Source organism: Hemitrygon akajei, chromosome 2, assembly GCF_048418815.1.
Source record: "Hemitrygon akajei chromosome 2, sHemAka1.3, whole genome shotgun sequence".
NCBI lineage: Eukaryota > Metazoa > Chordata > Chondrichthyes > Myliobatiformes > Dasyatidae > Hemitrygon > Hemitrygon akajei.
In genome coordinates, this window is record NC_133125.1 from 15,387,513 (window position 1) to 15,408,205 (window position 20,693).

The following is a 20,693-nucleotide window of genomic DNA, read 5'->3' on the forward strand; positions in this document are numbered from 1 at the left end:
TAGAACCTCAACATCACACCCCTGCTCTTATATTTTATACCTCGAGAGATGAATGCCAACATTGCATTCGCCTTCTTCACAACTGACTCAACCTGGAGGTTAACCAGAAGGGTATTTTGCACAAGGACTCCCAAGTCCCTTTGCATCTCTGCATGTTGAATTCTCTCCCCATCTAAATAATAGTCTGCCCATTTATTTCTTCCACCAAAGTGCATGACCATACACTTTCCAATATTGTATTTCATTTGCCACTTCTTTGCCCATTCCCCTAAACTAGCTAAGTCTCTCTGCAGGCTCTCTGTTTCCTCAACATTACCCACTCCTACAACTATCTTTGTATCATCGGCATAGTTAGCCACAAATTCATTAATACCGTAGCCCAAATCATTAATATACCTTGTAAAAAGCAGCGGTCCCAACACCGACCCCTGTGGAACTCCACTGGTAACCTGCAGCCAGCCAGAATAGTATCTCTTTATTCCAACTCTGTTTTCTGCCGACCAGCCAATGCTCCACCCACGCTAGTAACTTCCCTGTGATTCCATGGGCTCTAGTCATGCTAAGCAGCCTCATGTGGCACCTTGTCAAAGGCCTTCTGAAATTGTTTACTGCATCTCCCTTGTCTACCCTCCTTGTAATTTCCTCAAAGAATTGCAGTAGGTTTGTCAGGCAGGGTTTTCCTTTCAGGAAACTATGCTGGCTTTTGCCTACCTTGTCATGTCCCTCCAGGTACTCCATAATCTCATCCCTAACAATTGATTCCAACAATTTCCCAACCACTGATTTCAGGATAACAGATCTATAGTTTCCTTTTTGCTGCTTCCTATCCTTCTTAAATAGCGGAGTAACTTTTGCAATTTTTCTGTCATCCGGCACAATCCTGGAATCTGTTGATTGTTGAAAGATCATTGTTAATGCCTCCACAATCTCTCCAGCTACTTCCTTCAGAACTCGAGGGTGTATTTCATCAGGTCCAGGAGATTTATCCACCTTCAGACCATTAAGCTTCCTGAGCACCTTCTCAGTCGTAATTTTCACTGCACATACTTCACTTCCCTGACACTCTTGAATATCCGGTATACAGTAGACGTCTTCCACGTATTCAGTTCCTCTGCCATCTCTGCGTCTCTCATTACAATATCTCCAGCGTCATTTTTGAACTGTTCCTATATCTACCCCCGACTCTCTTTTACCCTTCATATACTTAAAAAAGCTTTTAGTATCTTTTTACATGAAAAAGATCTTTAGTTACATTAAAATATTATGAGAAATTTGCTTGCTTATTGTTCAGTATAAATTTGAATATGTTTAATTTATAAGCTATTTTTGTATCTGCTTACAGAGCTCTTGCTGCAACCCAGTTCGAAAGCACATCAGCACGAATGGCATTTCCTTGTTTCGATGAACCAGCTTTCAAAGCCAATTTTTCCATCAGGATTAAAAGAGAGCAGCAGCATATTGCACTGTCCAACATGCCCATTGTAAGAAATTCTGTTATTTAATTAAACTAATCTTATAATTTCCAATCATAGGGTCAAAGTTCCCTCTAATTATTTCTAACAACTGTGTGGACCAACCATTGCTCTGAGCAGGAGTGCTTCACATGACCTGAAAAATTTTCGGCGCTTTAAATGTCTTTTATGTAATATGCATATTGTGACTATTTAGAATGAATATTGAAAAAACACGTACTTTTTATTAATTGAACTGTGTAATGAAATACAGTACAACAAAGAAAATCTTCCATGTTTTGCAAACTTTTTTCTCATCTGCCTTTATTACACATCCACTGTCTGTTAATACTATACGGATTAATTTCACATCCAGATGAAAAATAGGTCTTAATCCTCATTAGATCATCTAAATTTTCATTCCTAGTCTGTTTCCGGATTTTCATTTGATTCAATGCTTAAGACTAAATTGCAGTCAGCGGTAGAAACTTGAAATGTTCCAATGATGTTAACAAGAATTGCCATTTCCTCAAATTCTTCATTTCTAAGCATGTACTTCAACATATCTTGCCTTAATGTCTTAAATTTCTCAGAAATGTCATATTTGAAATCAGAGTATTGTTGCAATATTTTTGAGGCAACAAATCCATATCTGTATCCATAATACTATTTGATTCTATGTTAATTGTTACAATTTGTAACAAAGTTATAACTTGAAACACTGACAATGTAAATTCATTGAAGCTCTAAAATGTTTCGAAGTAAAGGTTGTGGTACATTTATTATTTAGAAAAAATATGGATTATATTCACTAACAAATGACAGGATATTTCACAATAATATTAACATAGATTTCAAAATTATATTAACATACTGGATAAAAGAAAATTCAGCTGCAGGGCAACAAAGACTATGTGTGTGGGAGCATTTCAGTTACTACGTGGCCACACCATCCACACAGCTTAGAGAGAACAGTGCACTTATGGGGTCAGTAGAATAATACTATATGAATGCTGTATTATTATTATTATTATTATTATTATGCCTTCCAAATTGGGTAGCTAACATTTCCATTGAGTATAATTTGTATATGGATGCTTTACAAATGCATTAAATGTTGTTTAAAAAATATATTTTACCACCTTTACTGATTTATTTATTTTTTTACAGATTAAGTCTTTGCCAACAGCAGAGGGACTTTTTGAAGATCACTTCGATGTGAGTGTGAGGATGAGCACGTACTTAGTGGCATTCATTGTTTGTGATTTTAAATCTGTCAGTGCAGTGACATCAACAGGAATTAAGGTGAGCTGTGTTACGGCGTCAACTGTACTTTAACAGAATTATTTCATTTGATGGGTATCTGGGTGAAGTGCTAGCAGTCCGCTCAATGCCATCTGCAGTCTCCTGGAAATGTCGATATTTCTAGATAAGGCAATTTAGAAAGGACAATTTGCTTTCGATAAACAGACCTCTTTAAAAAATGTTGTGAATTTTAAATTTATTTTATTTAGAGATACTGCACAATTACAGACCCTACCAGCCCAATGGACCTGCCCTGCCCAATTGGTTAGAGATACAGTGAGGAACAGGCCCTTCAGGCCTAATGAGCCACACTACCCAGCAACCCACTTTTTAAGCCCTAGCCTAGTCCATAAGACCACGAGACATAGGAGCAGAATTAGGCCATCTGGCCCATCGCGTCTGCTCCACCATTTAATCATGGCTGACCCTTTTTTTCTATCTCCTCCTCAACCCCAGATCCCGGGCTTCTTGCCAAACTTTTGATGCCATGTCCAATCAAGAACCTATCAACCTCTGCCTTTAATGTCATGGAAGGATTGTCTGTTGAGTCTCTGTGGTTGGAAGTTAGGAACAGGGAGGATTCAATAACTCTACTGGGTGTTTTTTTTTTATAGACCACCCAATAGTAGCAGGGACATCAAGGAGCAGATGGGAAACAGATTCTGGAAAGGTGTAATAATAACAGTGTTGTCGTGGTGGGAGATTTTAATTTCCCAAATATTGATTGGCATTTCCCTAGAGCAAGGGGTTTAGATGGGGTGGAGTTTGTTAGGTGTATTCAGGAAAGTTTCCTCACACAATATGTAGATAAGCCTTCAAGAGGAGAAGCTGTACTTGATCTGGTATTGGGAAATGAACCTGGTCAGGTATCAGGTCTCTCAGTGGGAGAGCATTTTGGAGATAGTGATCACAATTCTATCTCCTTTACCATAGCATTGTAGAGGGATAGGAACAGACAAGTTATGAAAGTGTTTAATTGGAGTAAGGGGAAATATGAGGCTATCAGGCTGGAATTTGGAAGCATAAATTGAGAACAGATGTTCTCAGGGAAATGGACGGAAGAAATGTGGCAATTGTTCAGGGGATACTTGCGTGGCGTTCTGCATAGGTATGTTCCAATGAGACAGGGAAAGGGTGGTAGGGTACAGGATCTGTGGTGTACAAAGGCTGTTGAAAATCTAGTCAAGAAGAAAAGAAAAGCTTACAAAATGTTCAAAAAATTAGCTAATGATAGAGATCTAGAAGATTATAAGGTTAGCAGGAAGGAGCTTAAGAATGAAATTAGGAGAGCCAGAAGGGGCTATGAGAAGGCCTTGGTGAGCAGGATTAAGGAAAACCCCAAGGCATTCTACAAGTATGTGAAGAGCAAGAGCATAAGATGTGAGAGAATAGGACCAATCAAGTGTGACAGAGGAAAAGTGTGCATGGAACCAGATGAGATAGCAGAGATTCTTAATGATACTTTGCTTCAGTATTCACTACGGAAGAGGATCTTGGCGATTGTAAGGATGACTTGCAGTGGTTTGAAAAGATTGAGCATATAGACCATAAGACAAAGGAGCAGAAGTTGGCCATTCAGCCCATCGAGTCTGCTCTGCCATTTTATCATGAGCTGATCCATTCTCCCATTTAATCCCAGTCCCCCACCTTCTCACCATAACCTTTGATGCCCTGGCTACTCAGATTACCTATCAATCTCTGCCTTAAATACGCCCAGTGACTTGACCTCTAGTGCCGCCCATGGCAACAAATGCCACAGATTCACCACCCTCTAGCTAAAAAAATTTCTTCGCATTTCTGTTCTGAATGGGTGCCCTGCAATCCTCAAGTCATGTCCTCTTGTACTAGACTCCCCCACCATGGGAAACAACTTTGCCACATCCACTCTGTCCATGCCTTTCAACATTCGAAATGTTTCTATGAGGTCCTCCCTCATTCTTCTAAACTCCAAGGAGTACAGTCCAAGAGTGGTCAAACATTCCTCATATGTTAACCCTCTCATTCCCAGAATCATTCTAGTGAATCTTCTCTGAACCCTCTCCAACATCAGCACATCCCTTCTTAAATAAGGAGCCCAAAACTGCACACAGTACTTTAAGTGAGGTCCTACCAGTGCCTTATAGAGCCTCAACATCACATCTCTGCTCCTATACTCTATTCCTCTAGAAATGAATGTCAATATTGCATTTGCCTTCTTCACCACCGACTCAACCTGGAGGTTAACCTTAAGGGTGGCCTGCGTGAGGACTCCCAAGTCCCGTTGCATCTCAGAACTTTGAATTCTCTCCCCATTTATAGTCTGCCCATTTATTTTTTCTACCAAAGTGCATGACCATACACTTTCCAACATTGTATTTCATTTACCACTTCTTTGCCCATTCTCCCGATCTATCCAAGTCTCTCTGCAGACTCTGTTTCCTCACCACTACTGGCCCCTCCACTTATCTTTGTATCATCAGCAAACTTAGACACAAAGCCATCTATTCCATAATCCAGATCATTGATTATACAACGTAAAAAGAAATGGCCCCAACATGGACCCCTGTGGAACACCACTGGTAACCGGCAGCCAACCAGAATGTGATCCCTTTATTCCCACTCTCTGTTTCCTGTCAATCAGCCAACACTCTATCCATGTATGTAACTTTCCCGTAATTCCATGGGCTCTTATCTTGTTTAGCAGCCTCATGTGAGGCACCTTGTCAAAGGCCTTCTGAAAATCCAAATACACAACATCCACTGCATCTCCCTTGTCTAGCCTACTTGTAATCTCCTCAAAAGATTGCAATAGGTTTGTCAGGCAGGATTTTCCTTTAAGGAAACCATGCTGAGTTCTGCCTATCTTGTCATATGCCTCCAGGTGCTCCATAACCTCATCCTTGAGAATAGTCTCCAACAACTTCCCAACCACCGATGTCAAGCTAATTTGTCTATAATTTCCTTTTTGCTTCCTTGCCCTCTTCTTAAATAGCGGAGTGACATTTGCAATCTTCCAGTCCTCTGCAACCATGCCAGAACCTATTGACTTTTGAAAAATCATTGCTAATGCCTCCGCAATCTCCACAGCTACTTCCTTCAGAACACGAGGGTGCATTCCATCTGGTCCAGGAGATTTATCTACTCTTAGACTATTCAGCTTCCTGAGTACTTCCTGAGATGTTACGGAAGAGGATATGCTGGAGTTTTTGGAAAGCATCAAGTTGCATAAGTCTCTGGGACTGGATGCGATATACCACAGGCTACAGTGGGAGGCGAGGGAGGAGATTGCTGACCTGCTGGCAATGATCTTTGCATCATCAATGGAGATGGGAGAGGTTCTGGAGGATCAGAGAGTTGCAGATGTTGTTCCCTTATTCAAGAAAAGGAGTAGAAGTAGCCCAGGAAATTATAGACCAGTGAGTTTACTTCAGTGGTTGGTAAACTGATGGAGAAGATCCTGAGAGGCAGAATTTATGAACATTTGGAGACGTATAATATGATTAGGAATAGTCAGCGAGGATTTGTCAAAGGCAGATTGTGCCTTACAAGCCTGACTGAATTTTTTGAGGATGTGACTAAACATGTTGATGAAGGAAGAGCAGTAGATGTAGTGTATATGGATTTCAGCAAAGCATTTGATAATCTACCCCATGCAAGGCTTATTGAGAAAGTAAGGAGGCATGGGATCCAAGGGGACCTTGCTTTGTGGATCCAGAATTGACTTGTTCAGAGAAGGCAAAGAGTGGTTCTAGACTGGTCATATTCTGCATGGAGGCTGGTGACCAATGGTGTGCATCAGAGATCTGTTCTGGGACCCCTACTCTTTGTGATTTTTATAAATCACCTGGATGAGAAAGTGGAGGGATGGGTTAGTAAATTTGCTGATGACACAAAGATTAGGGGTGTTGTGGATAGTGTGGAGGGCTGTTTTGATAGGATGCAAAACTGGGCTGAGGAGTGGCAGATGGAGTTCAACCCAGATAAGTGTGAGGTGGTTCATTTTGGGAGGTCAAATATGATGGCAGAATATAGTATTAATGGTAAGACTTGGCAGTGTGGTGGATCAGAGGGATCTTGGGGTCTGAGTCCATAGGACGCTCAAAGCTGCTGTGCAGGTTGTTCTCTGTGGTTAAGAAGGCATACGGTGCATTGGCCTTCATCAGTCGTGGTATTCAGTTTAGGAGCTGAGAGGATCCTGGTCAGGCCCCACTTGGAGTACTGTATGTACTCAGTTCTGGTCACCTCACTACTGGAAGGATGTGGAAGCCATAGAAAGGGTGCAGAGTAGATTTACAAGGATGTTGCCTGGATTGGGGAGCATGCCTCATGAGAACAGGTTGAGTGAACTCGGCTTTTTTTCCTTGGAGTGGTGGAGGATGAGAGGTGACCTGATAGAGGTGTATAAGATGATGAGAGGCATTGATCATGTGGATAGTCAAAGGCTTTTTCCCAGGGCTGAAATGGCTAACACAAGATGGCATAGTTTTAACGTGCTTGGAAGTAGGTACAGAGGAGATGTCAGGGGTAAGTTTGTTTTTTTTTACTCAGAGAGTGGTGAGTGCGTGGAATGGGCTGCCAGTGACAGTGGCGGAGGTGGATACGATAGGGTCTTTTAAGAGACTCCTGGATAGGTACATGGAGCTTAGAAAAATAGAGGGCTATGGGTAACCTTAGGTAATTTTTAAGTAAGTACATGCTCGGCACAGCATTGTGGGCCGAAGGGCCTGCATTGTGCTGTAGGTTTTCTATGTTTCTAAATACACCCAATGACCTGACCTCCACAGCTGCACGTGGCAACAAATTCCACAAATTCTCCACCCTTTGGCTAAAGAAATTTCTCCACATCTCTGATTTGAAAGGGCGCTCCTCTATCCTGAGGCTGAGCTCTCTTGTCCTAGACTCTCCTACCATGGAAAACATCCTTTCCACATCTACTCTCTCAGCATTTTAACATTCAAAAAGTTTCCTCTTTCATGGGACAACTTGCAATGACCAATTAACCTATTAACCATTGCATCTTTGGAATGTGGGAAAAAAGCCACATGTTCATGTGAGGATATACAGACTCATTTGGATTTGGATGGCATTGGATTTGATCTCTGAATTACATAAGAACATAAGGAGTTGGAGCAGGAGTTGGCCATCCCGCCCATCGAGCCTGCCCCGCCATTCAATAAGATCATGGCTGATCTGTCCGTAAACTCAGCTCCATCTACCTGCCTTTTCCCCATAACTCTTAATTCCCCCACTATGTAAAAATCTATCTAACTGTATCTTAAATATATTTAGTGAAGAAACCTCAACTGCTTCCCTGGGCAGAGAATTCCACAGATTCACCACTCTCTGGGGAAAAACAGTTTCTCCTCATCTTCATGCTAAATCTTCTCCCCTGAATCTTGAGGCAATGTCCCCTAGTTCTAGTTTCATCTACCAATGGAAACAACATACCTACTTCTATCTTATCTATCCCTTTCAAAATGTTCTATGTTTCTATAAGATCCCCTCTCATTCTTCTGAATTCCAGAGATGTCCCTCTGCACAACAGCATGCTGCAATCTTTCACCATTTAAATAATAATCTGCTCTTCTTTTATTCCTTCCAAAGTGGATGATCTCACATTTACCAACGTTGTACCCCATCTGCCAGACCTTGGCCCACTCACTTAACCCACCTATATCCCTCTGCAGACTCTCCACATCCTCTGTTCAATTTTCTTTTCCACTCACTTTAGTGTCAGCAGAAAATTTTGCTATGCTACACTCAGTCCCCTCTTCCAAATCATCAATGTAAATGGTAAACGGCTGTGGGCCCAGCACTGACCCCTGCGGCACCCCACTCACCACTGACTGCCAACCAGAGAAACACCCATTTATACCAACTCTCTGCTTTCTATCGGTTAACCAATCCACTATCCATGCCAATACACTTCCTCCGACTCCATGCATCCGTTTCTTATTTATAAGTTTCTTGTGCGGCACCTTATTGAACGCCTTCTGGAAATGCAAGCATTTGACATCCACCTGTTCCCTCTGTCCACTGCACTCATTATGTCCTCAAAGAACTCCAGTAAGTTTGTCAAACAGGACCTGCCCTTGCTGAATCCATGCTGCGTCTGTCTAATGGAACCACTCCTTTCTAAATGTTCTGCTATTTTTTCCTTAATGACAGCTTCAAGCATTTTCCCAAATGCAGATGTTAAGCTAACTGGCCTATAGTTGTCTGTTTTTAGTCTGCATCCTTTTTTAAAAAGTGCCATGACATTTGCTGTCTTCCAATCCGCCATGACCTGCCCAGAGTCTAGAGAATTTTAGTAAATGATTACCAAAGCGTCTGCTATAATCTCTGCCAGTTCCCTCAGCACCCTGGGATGCATTCCATCAGCACTAGGGGACTTATCTACCTTAAGGCCCTCTAGTTTGCTCATCACTACCTCTTTAGTGACAGTGATTTTATCGAGGTCCTCTCCTACCATTTTGTCGATAAAATCATTCTTTGGCACGTTAGACATGTCCTCCACTGTGAAGACGGACACAAAATAGTCATTTAATGCCTCAGCCATTTCCTTATCACCCAATATCAATTTCCCCTTATCGTCTTCCAAGGGACCTACGTTGACTTTAGCCATCCCCTTCTGCTTTATATATTTACAAAAACTTTTGCTATCAGTTTTTATATTTTGTGCTAATATACTTTCATACTCTATCTTCCCTTTCCTTATTTTCATTTAGTTGTTCTTTGTGGCTTTTTAAAGTTTTCCCAATTCTCCAGTCTCCTGCTACTCTTTGCAACTTTGTACCCACGAGCTTTTAATTTGATACTTTTATTTCCTTAGTTATCCAAGGCTGGCTTTCCCTCACACTTACTGTCCTTGACTGGAATATACTTTTGTTGAGCACAGTGAAAAATCTCTTTGAAAGTATTCCACTGTTCCTCAACTGTCCTACCAAATAGCCGGTGTTCCTAATCCACATTAGCCAACTCCTCCCTTAACCTGTTGTAGTTTCCCTTGTTCAAACATAACACACTAGTTTTAGATCTAATTATTTCATCCTCCATATGTATGCGAAATTCAATCATACTATGATTGCTCTTTTCAGGAGGATCTCGAACTACAACATTGTTAATCTTACCTGTCTCATTGCACAGGACTAGATCTAAGATAGCATTTTCCCTTGTAGGTTCACGAACATGCTGCTCAAGAAAGCCATCAAGGATGCATTCTATGAAGCCCTCCTCAAGACTTCCTTGACCAACCTGATTCACCCAATCTTTGTAGAAGTTAAAATCCCCCATGACAACTGCTGTTCCATTCTTACAAATCTCAATTATTTCTTATTAATCGCCTCTGCCACTGCAATATTTTTATTAGATGGCCTATAGACAACTCCTGCCAGTAATTTTTTTTTTCCCTTTACTATTCTTAATCTCTACTCAGATGGACTCAACATTCTGCTCTGTAGATCTTATATTATCTCTCACAATTGCCTTGATCTCATCCTTAATTAAGAGCACCACCCCACCTACTTTGCCTTCCTGCCTATCTTTTTGTATTACCTGGTACCCTTGGATATTTAATTCCCAGTCATCTCCACCTTGCAACCAGGTTTCTGTAATGGCTACTAAATCATATGCCTTGGTACTGATCTGTGCCATAAATTCACTAACCTTGTTTCTAATACTACGGGCATTTAGATAAAGTGCCCTTATACTCGTTGTCCTTTTAGAATCTAGTGACCTATGCGATTTTTGCTTTTTACTTTTATGCACTCTACTCGTACTCTTTTCTCCACTAATTCTATCTTTGGTCTCTGCATCACTTCCCTCTTCCTTTCTGTGTGGATTCCCAACCCCCTGCTATATCAGTTTAAATTCCGATGCCCTGAGCTGTAAGTTGCTGTGCTAGTGACTATGTTTCCATGGCTCCCACCCATGTGACCAATTAACCTACTAACCCTTATGTAGGAGGGAACAGGAGCACCAACAGGAAACCTACAGGTTAATGGGGAGAATGAACATCTCCTTACAGACAGTGGCAGATTTGAACACTTGGTCGTGGATGCTGTAATAGTTTTATGCTATCCACTACATTACCAATGCTATGAATGTTGACACTGTCTGCATATTTTTATCTCCTTTAGTTGACAAAGAGGCTTATTTTACACTTGTTCACTAAGAATTGGGCAGCCTGGTAATTAAAATGGCAGCAGGACACTCACCTCAATATTTCTGAGTTACTGCTACATTAGCTGCTGAGATAACTACGTCATGAGAGTCACCTACTGGGAACCAGATCAGTTTAATCTCTCAAGTTCAATGGTGTCATGTTAAAGCAGTGACTTTAGTTGTCAAGGAAAGTTCATTGTGTGGAGAATGTGTTCTCGTAGGGGGCCAGCTTAAATTTAATAGTTTATTTCATCATTGGTGTAGAAGTAAGCATAACACTATTACAGCATCAATGACCTGGGTTCCTTCCTCAGCTGTCTGTAAGGGGTTTAAATGTTCTCTCTTTAGGTGCTTCTATTTCCTCCCATATCCTAAAGAAGTCAGGGATAGTAGGTTAATTGATCATATGGGTGTAATTGGGCAGCACAGATTTGTTGGGCCAGAATGGTCTGTTCCCATTTCATTGTTGGAGCCACAGCCCCCATGGAAAGGCTTTGGCCCTCTCCCATCCTAAGTCTTCCTTTCGTAACCTCTGGAACTTCCCTGCCCTTCCACTTAATTTACATTGTCATAATAATTCATAAAATTTATCAATGACAATTCCCTTAGGGGTCTGCTGATAGCTCCCTGGTGTGCAATTAAGTGGTTCTTGAATTCATTTGATGAATTCAATGGAATCAATTTTGAATGCCGCGCATGGTGTGTCAATACGTGCAGTACTTGCGGTATTACGAATCTGGACCGGTACTTGCTGGAGTTTAGAAGAACGGAGAAGCCTATTGAATATTGAAAGGCCCGGATATAGTGGTCGTGGAGAAGAAGTTCCCAGAGGTTGGGGAGCCTCCAGCCACAGGACACAACCTCGGAACACAAGGACATCTCTTTGGAACGGAGATGAAAAGAGGAATTTCTTTAGTCGGAAGGTGGTGAATCTTTGGAATTCATTGCCACAGACAGCATTGGAGGCCAAGCCATTGGGCTTGTATAAAGAGGCTGATAGCTTCTTGATTAGTAAGGGCTTCAGTGGTTATAGCAAGAAGGCAGAAGAATGGGGTTGAGAGGGCTAATAATTCAACCATGATGGAATGGAGCAAACTCAGTGGACTGAATGGCCTAATCCTGGTCCTGTGTCTGATGGTCTTGTGGACTTATTTCTGAGAACCCATCTTTCAAATGAAACATGAAAAAATTTGCTGGTTTCTGTATTCTTTTATCCTCCTGTTCATTGGATATGCAGGCACACAACAATTATTCATGTGTCTTGTATTCCAATAGGTGTCAGTATATGCTGCTCCAGATAAATTGAATCAAACACACTATGCTCTGGAGGCAGCAGTGAAACTACTGGAATTTTATGAACATTACTTCAATATCCACTACCCCCTTCCAAAGTATGGTAAGTCAAACTCAAGCTTTCAATAAAGATTTGAAACAAAAGATATTGTATGGTCAAGTGGGTTCAAAGGCAGAGATTGATTTGACATCTGAAAGCAGAACAGGGAGATGGTGGATGGCAGGGAAGTGAAGGAAGAAAGGTTTATAGGGGATGGGGACATGAGGTAATGAAGAAATTTGAGTGCATTGGGGGGGTTTATCTGGCTTTGATTATTATCTGATCCCCAAAGTACCTCCAGTTGTGAAGCATTCTTTCACTTAGAAAAGTTAAATTATAAGTACAATTTACTTAATTATTGGATAATATTTTACTCAGTTAGATTAAGGGCAAATTAGTAAATTAATGAGAAGTTTCTCAAATGTGATTATTGTGAGAACTGCTGCTTTATAAAAGGCAGTGTTCAGATAAATGCAACTCAAGGTTAATGGGGACATACTTTGATAATATATTTACTTTGAACTTTGATACAGTGAGAACTCATGTTTTTTTAGATCTAGTTGCTATCCCTGATTTTGACCTGGGAGCCATGGAAAACTGGGGATTGACCACTTACAGAGAGACTGCATTACTCTATCATCCAGCAACCTCCTCAGTATCAGACAAGTTGTGGATTACCATGGTGATAAGCCATGAAATGGCACATCAGGTATTGTTGAAATGTGCATTAATGTCTGCAGTGTGCTTCATAAATTTATTGCTTGCCAATTGGCTTCAAAATGTTATCAGTACAGTTTCTAATTCCGGGAGGCAAGGCTCACAATATTTGCTTAAAAGTCAGAGTCAAAGAGTACTGCAGCACCAATACAAGCCTTTTGACCCATCTAGTCTACGATGAATTTACAGCTCCATTACAAGTATGTGTAATGAATTAATCAAAATTATTAATAGTTTTACTCTAAATGTTATCTATTATCTACCAAGTTTTATTTTCTAGGTTGATGTTAAAGAAACATAACATATTACGAAGCTGTTTAAACAATTTGGACAAATTCCAGAGTTACATCACTGCTTTAGAAATTAAAACATCACTCTCTTTATAACATGACATTCCAAGGTTTCCCTTGGGTATTGCTAAATTTAATGGCAGACCTGTTAATATATTGCATCATCCTAGGGATCTCAGTGACTCACACACCCCTCCACCATGACAAGGTGACGATCCTCAAAGAATGGATCAGACTGTGTCTGCCTCATCACAAAGCCTGTCTGTGTTATATCAGAGCCTTCTTGCATCCCCCACACGTTGCTCCACTGATTCCTCCCCATTGTGCTCAGCTTCCTGTCATCTACAAACTTACAGATCGTTCGTTTAGTCCCCTTATCAAACCATTCTTATGTATTGTGTAAAGATGGTGGGTCCCAATCACTGATGGGAATGGTTAAACCATCAGTTACTGTTGCCACCTGGAGAATTCCCATTTATTCCTACATGGGAACTGTTACGAACCCCGTAACTGGGTTACTTACCAGCAAAGATGGAGACGTCCATTGGAGTCTGGTGATACTATTTTTAACAGTATTTATTAGCAAAAATACACAAAAATAATATCAATGCAAATATACAGATAATACACGTTATCAATACTAAACCTAAAAGTGCGGGTATAATAATAATCAATAAGAAATGAGCTCTATCGTTGTCTAGGGGATAATGAATTGTCCGATGGAAATATAAAGTTCGCTGCAGTTCACATAGGCTGCCGTCGTTTGGGAGTCGCTGGACAATTGTTGGAGAGAGAGAGAAAGAAAAACTTGCCAACTTTCCTTTATGATTTCGATCCGTCAGGTGTCTCGTTGTTGTGGCCGTTCAAGTGTGACCTCTCCTTTAGCTAAACTGTTCTTCCGTGATGAGCCCGCCACCCAGGCAAGGGAGGACGCACACGAGCTCCCACTGGCTTCCGCTATAAAACGCTGTCACGGGATTTCTAGCGTTTCTCCTGGTGCGTCTAAAGGGGTGTTCCCCAGACCCGTCTTTTATCCTTACTCACGGGGTCTCAGATGTCAATCAGGTTGGGATGATGCAATCCCTCAACCAGATCACTCTGGTCGTCCCCTGAGGGGTTTCAATGAATAGTACAGTACTCAATACACGATTCCTTCTCCAAGAGACAATGACAGTAATCAGTGGTTCCGTTCCGCTTATGTCAGGAGACATTCCAAACCTTGTGTATTCTGCATCTCTCTCTCATTTCCTGGGTCTCAGACCCGAAATAATAGCGATCTTGCGATTCTCAAAAAGGAGGGGGAGACTTTGTACCCTTCGGCCCCTCAGAGTTGCTCCACCTTCGTAACAGAACAAACCTTTCCCTACTGACAAACACTCAGGCTGGCATTAAGAATTCAGAGCATCATGATTAGAATGGTAAGGAAAGACGTCCATTAGATTGAAAAGGTACGGAGAAGATTTACAAGGATGCTACTGGGTTTTGGGGACCTGAACTATAGGGAAAGGTTAAATAGGTTTGGACTTTATTCTTTGAGCATAGGAGAATGACGAGAGATTTAATAGAGGTATACAAAATTATGAGGGGTATAGATATGGTCAATGCAAGGAAATTTTTTTCCACTGAATCTGGGGTGAACCGTGAACTAAGGATCATATATTGAGGATGAAAGGTAAGAGGTTTCAGGTGAAACTTCTTAATTCAGAGGGTGGTGTGAGTGTGGAATGAGCTGCCAGCCGAAGTGGTGGATAACAGTTTGATTTCAGCACAAGATACATTTGGATACGGATGTGTATGAGAGGAGTATGCAGAGTTGTGATGCAAGTGTGGGTCGAAGGGACTAGGCAGAATAAGTTTGACGTTGAGTAGATGGGCCAAAAAGCCTGTTTCATTGCTGTAGCATGCTTTAACTTGAAAGCAAGGCTTCCCAGCCTTTTTTATACCATGGGACAATAACATTAAGCATGGGGTCCATAAGCTCCCTGTGTGGAGCCAAAACAGATGGGGGAGATCTTAAATGAATTCCTTGCATTTGTATTTACTAAGAAGACAGATACAGAGTCTATAGAAGTGAGGCAAAGTGGCATCAACTTCATGGACCCTGTACAGATTACAGAGGAAGAGGTGTTTGTTACCATGAGGCAAATCAGGGTGGATAAATCCCCTGCGGCTGACGAGGTGTTTCGTGGACCCTACAGGAGGCAAGTGCAGAAATTGCCAGGGCCTTAGCAGAGATATTCAAATCATCCTTAGTGACAAGATGAGGTACCAGAGGATTAGAAGATAACCAATATTCTATTGTTTAAAAAAGGCTCTAAACAGTAACTAGGAAATTATAAGCTGGTGAGTCTGACATCAGCTGTGGGAAAGTTATTGGAAGGTATTCTAAGGGACCGGGTATATAAGCATTTGGATAGACATGGACTGATTAAGGATAGTCAGCATGGCTTCATGTGTGGTAGGTCATGCCTAACCAATCGTACAGAGTTTTTTTTCCAGGAATTTACCACGTAAGTGGATGAAGGCAAGGGTGTGGATATTGTCCACGTAGACTTTAGTGAGGCATTTGACAAAGTCCTGCATGGGAGGCTGGTCAAGAAAATTTAGTTGCTCAGCATTCAGGAAGATGTGGTAATGTGGATTAGACTTTGGCTTTGTGGGAGAAGCCAGGAGGGTTAGTAGAGAGTTGCCCCTCTGACTGGAAGACTGACTGGTGGTGTGTTGCAGGGGTCAGTGCTGGGTCCTTTGTTGTTTCACATCTATATCGACGATCTGAATGATAATGTGGTTAACTGGATCAGCACATTTTTGGACAACGCCAAGGTTGAGGGTGTAGCAAACAGTGAGGAGGGCTATCATAGCTTGTAGAGAGATCTGCATCAGCTGGAAAAATGTACTGAATAAATGGCAGATGGAATTGAATGAAGACAGGTGCAAGGTGTTGTCCTTCCAGGGTAGGTCTTGCATAGTGAATGGTGGGGCACTGAGGAATGTGGTAGATAAAGGGGTCGGGGAATAGAGGTTCATAATTCTTTGGAAGTGGTGTCACGTGTAGATAGGGTTGTAAAGAAAGCTTTTGGCACATTGGCCTTCATAAATCAAAGTATTGAGTACGGAAGGTGAGATGTTATGTTGAAGTTGTGTAAAACATTGGTGAGGCCTTATTTGGAGTATTTTGTGCAGTTTTGGTCACCTACCTACAGGAAAGATGCAACAAGGTTGAAAGAGTGCAAAGAAAATTTACAAGGATGTTGCCAGGTCTGAGTTATAATGAAAGATTAAATAGGTTAGGACAGAAAATTGAGAGGAGATTGATAGAGGTATACAAAATTATAAGAGGCATAGATAGAGCAAATGCAGGTGCCACTGAGGCTGTGTAGGACTACAACACAAGGTCATGATTGAAGATGAAAGGTGAGAAGTTCAAGGGGAACATGAGGGGAACTCCTTCACTCAGAAGATCATGAGAGTGTGGAATGAGCTGCCAGCACAAGTGGTTCATGTGAGTTTGATTTCAACGTTTAAGATAAGTTTGGATAGGTACATGGATAGTTGGGGTATGGAGAGCTATGATCCCAGTCAGGTCAATGGGAATGGGCAGTTTAAATGGTTTTGGCATGGGCAAGATGGGCTGAAGGGCCTGTTTCTGTGCTGTCCTTCTCTGTAACTCTTATGAACCCAGGTTGGGATCCCCTAGACTAAAGCATGATCATATTAGCAGCCAAACAAAAGGAATGATGTTGATGTTGAAACTGAAGCATATAGATTTAAAAACGAATGCTAGAAAAATAACATTTTAATTTTTTACATTTTCAGAAAAGTATTTTAAATTTAGTCCATTTCTTATCATACTACCGTCATTAGGTATGTAATCCTTTTCTCAGTTTATGTTTAGTTATTGAAATTAGATGTATATTACCTTAGACAGACAATGTAAAGACAGTCATGGAGGCTTTAATATGCAGGTAGATTGGAATATCATGTTGGTACTGGATCTCAATGGGGGAGTTTGTAAAATGCCTTCGAGATTGGTTTCTAGAGGAGTTCCTGGTTGAGCCCACTAGGGGATCAACTATTATGAACTGGGTGTTGGTGCAATGAAATGGAATTGATTAAAGAGCCTAAGGTAAAGGAACCTTTAGGGCCAAAGATCATAATGTGATCAAATTACCATAATACCATGAGATATAGGCCGTCTCTGCTCCACCATTTCATCATGGCTGATGTATTTCTGTCTCAGCCCCAGTCTCCTGCCTTCTCCCTGTATCCTTTCATGCTCTAAATAATCAAGAACCTTTCAACCTCTGCCTTAAATATACATAAAGACTTGGCTTCCACGCTGCCTGTGGCAACGAATTCCACAGATTCACCACTCTCTGGCTAACGTAAATCCTCCTCATCAATGCTTGAAAAGGATGCCCCTCTATTCTGAGACTGTGTCCTCTGGTCTTAGACTGTCTACCATAGGAAACATCCTCTCCACATCCACGCTTATCGAGGCCTTTCATCGTTCAAAAAGTTTCAATGAGGTCAGCACTTATTCTTCTGAATTCCAGTGAGCATAGGCCCAGAGCTATCATATGACAAGTCTAAAACTAAAGGGAATAGTTTTAAGGTGATGCGAGGAGGTTTAAAATGGTCCTGAAGGGCAACTGTTTCACACAGAATAGCTGATATCTGGAATGAACTGCCAGAGGAGGTGGGGGAGGCAGGAACCCAGAATCTCTCTGTTTATCAACACTTCCCAGGAACCTATCATTCACTGTGTACAAACAGGAGAAAATCTGCAGATGCTGGAAATCCGAGCAACACACACAAAATGCCGGAGGAACTCAGCAAGCCAGGCAGCATCTATTGAAAAAAAGTACAGTCAATGTTATGGGCTGAAACCCTTTGGCAGGACTGGAGATAAAAAGCTGAGGAGTAGATTTGAAAGGGGGGGTCAGAGAGAAAGAGAGAGAGAGAGAGAGATGATTATGGTAGCAGAAATGATTATCAATGCATTAATAATAATCTGTCAAACAGTGGATACTGGTGTGGTTCCAGAGGATTGGAAAGTTGCAAATACCACTCCCTTCTTCAAGAAAAACGAGAGGCAGAAGAAAGGAAATTATAGGCCAGTTAGTCTGACCGTTGTGGTTGGGAAGATGTTGGAGTTGATTGTTAAGGATGTGGTTTCAGGGTTATTACATACCAGCAGCAATAGATCACAAATGGAGTCTGGTTTTGATGTTAAAGCCACTCTCTTTATTAGTATCTACTCAAAATATAGAATATCAAACAAAATAAACAGAAGTTAACAGTGTTGTGCATATATATAGCTCCCAAACTATCAAGCTTCGGAAATAATGCTTAAAGTCTTAAGATGGTAAAGTAGAGAAGTTCAGAAATCCACGGAATAAGTGAGTGAGGGGAGAGATTTGCAAATCCACACGAAAATATAGAGAGAAGGCAATTACGAAGAATTCCACAGATTCCACACTGGGTAAATGAAATAACAGTCGCCCAAGATCTTATCCGTCGAGTCATTCCGAGATCCACTTAGAAATATCACCAGGTGACAGTCACAGGAATATCGTCTTCATGTTACCACCTAACACCCCGACTTCAGGTAAGGGCCAACAAAAGTGATACCACAAGATACTCCAACAAATGCACACATATGGATTATACATCCGTTGTCCACTGCGAGCCAATGATCAACCCAATCATTTGAGCATGGGGGAGTTCCAAACCATAGCAGTGACAAGTTGAAGTTCCAACAGCCTGTGTCTCTGTCTCTCTCTCGTGTGCTCTCTCTCTCTCTCCCTCTCTCGTGCTCTCTCTCCTTTCTTTTTCTATGAAAGTCGTAAGCAGGCTGCCGCAGCTTATGACTGACATCATAGTCCCACCTCACTCAGGCACTTAAAGCGACACTCACAGTAAACAAACCTGTGGTCTCGTAACAGGGTACTGAGAGGCAAATGATAAAACAGGCCATAGTCAGTGTGGTTTAATTGACGAAAAATCTTGGATGTTCAGAAGGCCTTTGACAAGGTGCCGCACATGAGGCTGCTTAACAAGTGAAGAGCCCATGATATTACAAGAAATATACTAGAATGATAGAGCAGTGGCTAGTTAGCAGGAGGCAAAAAGTTGGCATAAAGGGAGCCATTTCCGGTTGGCTGCTGGTGATTAGTGGTGTTCCACAGGGGTGAGTGCTGGGGCCAATTTCTTTTACGTTATTTATCAATGATTTGGATGACAGAATTGATGGTTTTGTGGTCATATTTGCAGATGATACAAAGATGGGTGGAGGGGCAATAGTTTTGAAGGAACAGAGGCTACAAAAGGACTTGGAAAGAGTAGGAGAAAGGGTAAAGTGGCAGATGGAATACAATGCTGGGAAGAGTTATTATCATGCATTTTGGTAGAAGAAAAGGGTGGACTAGTTCTAAATGGAGAGAAAATTCAAAAATCTGAGGTGGAAGGGGACGTGGGAGACCTTGTGCAGGATTCCCTAAAGGTTCATTTGCAGATTGATTTGGTGGTGAGGAAGACAAATGTTAGCATTCATTTCGAGATGACTAGAGTACAAAAGCAAGGATGTATTGTTAAGGCTTTATAAAGCACTGGTGAGGCCTCACTTGGAGTACTGTGAGCAGTTCTGGGCCCCTTATCTCAGAAACGATGTGCTGAAACTGGAAAAGGTTCAAAGGAGGTTCACAGAAATGATTTCAGGATTGAATGGCCTGTCATATGAAGAGTGTTTGATGGCTCTGGGCCTGTATTCACTAGAATTCAGAAGAATGAGGGGTGACTTAATTGAAACCTATTGAATGGTGGAAGGTCTTGATAGAGTGGATGTGGGAGAGTCTAAGACCAGAGGACATAGCCTCAGAATAGAGAGGCATTATTTCAGAACAGAGATGAGGAGGAATTTAGACCGAATGGTGAATCTGAGGAATTTGTTGCCTCAGGTGACTGTGGAGCCCAAGTCATTGGGTAAATTTAAGGCAGATGTTGATGGATTCTTGATTAGTCTGGGCATGAAGGGATACAGGCAGAAAGTAGAAGATTGGGGCTGAGAGGGAAAATGGATCAGCTATGATAAAATGGCAGAGCAGAAATGATGGGCCAAATGGCCTAATTCTGCCCCTACATCTAATGGTCTCATAATCTTGAAGGTTTTAACAAATACTTAACCCCTAAGGGAAATTTATATTTTATCACTTATCAGAAATGAGCATGCTTCCAAAGTGCTCATTGGATCTGGTAATTAATGCTACTGTATATTTTGTGCAGTGGTTTGGTAATTTGGTGACGATGGAATGGTGGAATGACATCTGGCTGAACGAAGGCTTTGCCAGTTATATGGAGTATGTCTCTGTTGATGCCACCTACCCTGATTTGCAAGTTGTGAGTACCATTTTCTTACTAAGAATTGGTTCACGGCTAAATATTTGGCTGAAATTA

General features: G+C 41.4%; 1 protein-coding gene across 3 annotated transcripts in view; it reads left to right on the forward strand.

Annotated features, from left to right (window-relative positions):
* LOC140739384 (endoplasmic reticulum aminopeptidase 2-like) overlaps window positions 1-20,693 on the forward strand; it is a 79,608-nt gene that overhangs the window by 26,917 nt on the left and 31,998 nt on the right. For all 3 annotated transcript variants that reach the window (XM_073067656.1, XM_073067647.1, XM_073067664.1), the window contains exons 3-7: window positions 1,343-1,481; window positions 2,622-2,756; window positions 12,174-12,294; window positions 12,786-12,940; window positions 20,523-20,636. In XM_073067656.1, coding sequence (XP_072923757.1) covers window positions 1,343-1,481; window positions 2,622-2,756; window positions 12,174-12,294; window positions 12,786-12,940; window positions 20,523-20,636 — 664 coding nt within the window. The remainder of the gene's footprint in view (window positions 1-1,342; window positions 1,482-2,621; window positions 2,757-12,173; window positions 12,295-12,785; window positions 12,941-20,522; window positions 20,637-20,693) is intronic.